The sequence below is a fragment of the Papaver somniferum genome, chromosome 7 (assembly GCF_003573695.1).
Source record: "Papaver somniferum cultivar HN1 chromosome 7, ASM357369v1, whole genome shotgun sequence".
NCBI classification, from domain to species: Eukaryota; Viridiplantae; Streptophyta; class Magnoliopsida; order Ranunculales; family Papaveraceae; genus Papaver; species Papaver somniferum.
Window position 1 is genome coordinate 15,364,506 of NC_039364.1, and position 4,201 is coordinate 15,368,706.

Sequence of the window (4,201 nt, forward strand, 5' to 3'; positions counted from 1 at the left end):
TCCTAATCTAGGAATAATTCCTTTTCTAAGTATATATTTTCTTTTCTATAAATATAACCTTGTCTAGGAAATATTCCCTTTCTAGGTATATTTCCTTATCTAGGAATATTACTTTGTCTAGGAGTATTCCTTATCTAGGAATACTGCCTTCCTTAAATTACAATTCTATCCTCAATCCTTCTTGAGGATCACTAGTTCCCGGAGAGAGGAAGATATACATATATCATGCGCCCCCACTTAAGAACTTGAACTCCCGTGAAAGTTAGATTGGAGGTTAATGAACTCGAGGGTTCCTTTCAACCTGCTGAACCATCTCTCTTTGCTGGAAACTGGACCTTGACGTCTAATTTGAAAATCTTTCATATCTCTTCGTCTTGTCTTAGTCACTCTTCGTTCCATGATGCAATCTTCTTTGAGAGGTTCTTCTTCTCCTTCTTCAAAAACACCAGACGGAGACATAGTCTTTTTCTTCGCCTTCCGCTTAGGTGTATGAGAATGAATACCTTTATTCGATTCCTTATGGGTAACTTGAATCGACCGCGTGTCTGTTTGTAGCTCATCCACCTTTTCTTGCATAGTTTGTGGTTCGCTATGCTTAGGATCATCAACTAACTTTCCCATCTTTGATTCCCTTGTTCTCCTAACGTCTTCTAGATTCTCGAGCACCTCACCAAGTTTTACGTAGAGAGACCTAGTGAAAACCATAAACCACAAAAATCTTTTCTAAAAGAACGAACCTTGCTCTGATACAAACTTGATACGTTTTGATCTCTTTACCTTGGAAAGCTATTATTATAGAGGCGGAATTCAGAATAATAATAGACGAAAAGACTTAGAAAACAGAGACACAAGAAAGTAATGTGAATAAAAATATCTTCTCTAGATTATGAACAAGAAAACGATTTACAATTCTCTCTTGGTTACGCTCACAATCTCTCTAAACAGTAGTTAACCCTAAACTGTTTGCTAAGCTTGCTTTTACAATAATAAATTGCCTCACAAACTTATCTTTAGGTGTGCGTGTTAAACCTCCTTTTCTAGGGGTAAAACCACACACTCTAGATTGTCTTAGCTATGAGCTAAACATCTCTATTTATAGATTTAGCGGTTTCCCAAACCTTATAGGAATCTATTTCCTTATCTAAGATTAATACCTTTTCTAGGTATATTTATATATCTAGGAATATTACCTTTTCTAGAAATATTCCTAATCTAGGAATAATTCCTTTTCTAAGTATATATTTTCTTTTCTATAAATATAACCTTGTCTAGGAAATATTCCCTTTCTAGGTATATTTCCTTATCTAGGAATATTACTTTGTCTAGGAGTATTCCTTATCTAGGAATACTGCCTTCCTTAAATTACAATTCTATCCTCAATCCTTCTTGAGGATCACTAGTTCCCGGAGAGAGGAAGATATACATATATCATGCGCCCCCACTTAAGAACTTGAACTCCCGTGAAAGTTAGATTGGAGGTTAATGAACTCGAGGGTTCCTTTCAACCTGCTGAACCATCTCTCTTTGCTGGAAACTGGACCTTGACGTCTAATTTGAAAATCTTTCATATCTCTTCGTCTTGTCTTAGTCACTCTTCGTTCCATGATGCAATCTTCTTTGAGAGGTTCTTCTTCTCCTTCTTCAAAAACACCAGACGGAGACATAGTCTTTTTCTTCGCCTTCCGCTTAGGTGTATGAGAATGAATACCTTTATTCGATTCCTTATGGGTAACTTGAATCGACCGCGTGTCTGTTTGTAGCTCATCCACCTTTTCTTGCATAGTTTGTGGTTCGCTATGCTTAGGATCATCAACTAACTTTCCCATCTTTGATTCCCTTGTTCTCCTAACGTCTTCTAGATTCTCGAGCACCTCACCAAGTTTTACGTAGAGAGACCTAGTGAAAACCATAAACCACAAAAATCTTTTCTAAAAGAACGAACCTTGCTCTGATACAAACTTGATACGTTTTGATCTCTTTACCTTGGAAAGCTATTATTATAGAGGCGGAATTCAGAATAATAATAGACGAAAAGACTTAGAAAACAGAGACACAAGAAAGTAATGTGAATAAAAATATCTTCTCTAGATTATGAACAAGAAAACGATTTACAATTCTCTCTTGGTTACGCTCACAATCTCTCTAAACAGTAGTTAACCCTAAACTGTTTGCTAAGCTTGCTTTTACAATAATAAATTGCCTCACAAACTTATCTTTAGGTGTGCGTGTTAAGCCTCCTTTTCTAGGGGTAAAACCACACACTCTAGATTGTCTTAGCTATGAGCTAAACATCTCTATTTATAGATTTAGCGTTTTCCCAAACCTTATAGGAATCTATTTCCTTATCTAAGATTAATACCTTTTCTAGGTATATTTATATATCTAGGAATATTACCTTGTCTAGGAATATTACCTTGTCTAGGAATATTCCTAATCTAGGAATAATTTCTTTTCTAAGTATATATTTCCTTATCTAAACATATTACCTTGTCTAGGAAATATTCCCTTTCTAGGTATATTTACTTATCTAGGAATATTACTTTTTCTAGGAGTATTCCTTATCTAGGAATATTGCCTAAAAGTCAGTATTCCTTCCTTAAATTACAATTCTATCCTCAATCCTTCTTGAGGATCACTAGTTCCCGGAGAGAGGAAGATACACATATATCATGCGCCCCCACTCAAGAACTTGAACTCCCGTGAAAGTTAGATTGGAGGTTAAGGAACTCGAGAGTTCCTTTCAACCTGCTGAACCATCTCTCTTTGCTGGAAACTGGACCTTGACGTCTAATTTGAAAAGCTTTCATATCTCTTCGTCTTGTCTTAGTCACTCTTCGTCCCATGATGCAATCTTCTTTGAGAGGTTCTTCTTCTCCTTCTTCAAAAACACCAGACGGAGACATAGTCTTTTTCTTCGCCTTCCGCTTAGGTGTATGAGAATGAATACCACTATTCGATTCCTTATGGGTAACTTGAATCGATTGCGTGTCTGTTTGTAGCTCATCCACCTTTTCTTGCATAGTTTGTGGTTCGCTGCTTAGGATCATCAACTAACTTTCCCATCTTTGATTCCCTTGTTCTTCTAACGTCTTCTAGCTTCTCGAGCACCTCACCAAGTTTTACGTAGAGAGACCTAGTGAAAACCATAAACCACAAGAATCTTTTCTAAAAGAACGAACCTTGCTCTGATACCAACTTCATACGTTTTGATCTATTTACCTTGGAAAGCTATTATTATAGAGGCGGAATTCAGAATAATAATAGACGAAAAGACTTAGAAAACAGAGACACAAGAAAGTAATGTGAATAAAAATATCTTCTCTAGATTATGAACAAGAAAACGATTTACAATTCTCTCTTGGTTACGCTCACAATCTCTCTAAACAGTAGTTAACCCTAAACTGTTTGCTAAGCTTGCTTTTACAATAATAAATTGCCTCACAAACTTATCTTTAGGTGTGCGTGTTAAACCTCCTTTTCTAAGGGTAAAACCACACACTCTAGATTGTCTTAGCTATGAGCTAAACATCTCTATTTATAGATTTAGCGGTTTCCCAAACCTTATAGGAATCTATTTCCTTATCTAAGATTAATACCTTTTCTAGGTATATTTATATATCTAGGAATATTACCTTGTCTAGGAATATTCCTAATCTAGGAATAATTCCTTTTCTAAGTATATATTTCCTTATCTAGACATATTACCTTGTCTAGGAAATATTCCCTTTCTAGGTATATTTACTTATCTAGGAATATTACTTTGTCTAGGAGTATTCCTTATCTAGGAATACTGCCTAAAAGTCAGTATTCCTTCCTTAAATTACAATTCTATCCTCAATCCTTCTTGAGGATCACTAGTTCCCGGAGAGAGGAAGATACACATATATCATGCGCCCCCACTCAAGAACTTGAACTCCCGTGAAAGTTAGATTGGAGGTTAAGGAACTCGAGGGTTCCTTTCAACCTGTTGAACCATCTCTCTTTGCTGGAAACTGGACCTTGACGTCTAATTTGAAAAGCTTTCATATCTCTTCGTCTTGTCTTAGTCACTCTTCGTTCCATGATGCAATCTTCTTTGAGAGGTTCTTCTTCTCCTTCTTCAAAAACACCAGACGGAGACATAGTCTTTTTCTTCGCCTTCCGCTTAGGTGTATGAGAATGAATACCATTATTCGATTCCTTATGGGTAACTTGAATCGAC

General features: G+C 36.3%; 1 protein-coding gene across 1 annotated transcript; it reads right to left on the reverse strand.

Moving 5' to 3' along the window:
- Positions 1 to 237: 237 nt before the first annotated feature.
- On the reverse strand, positions 238 to 3,020 carry LOC113294193. Its single transcript, XM_026542604.1, has 3 exons — positions 2,746 to 3,020; positions 1,507 to 1,896; positions 238 to 691 (listed from the first exon to the last, which is right to left on the reverse strand). Exons 1-3 carry the CDS (start codon positions 3,018 to 3,020, stop codon positions 238 to 240), a joined length of 1,119 nt encoding a protein of 372 aa, XP_026398389.1.
- Positions 3,021 to 4,201: the final 1,181 nt, after the last annotated feature.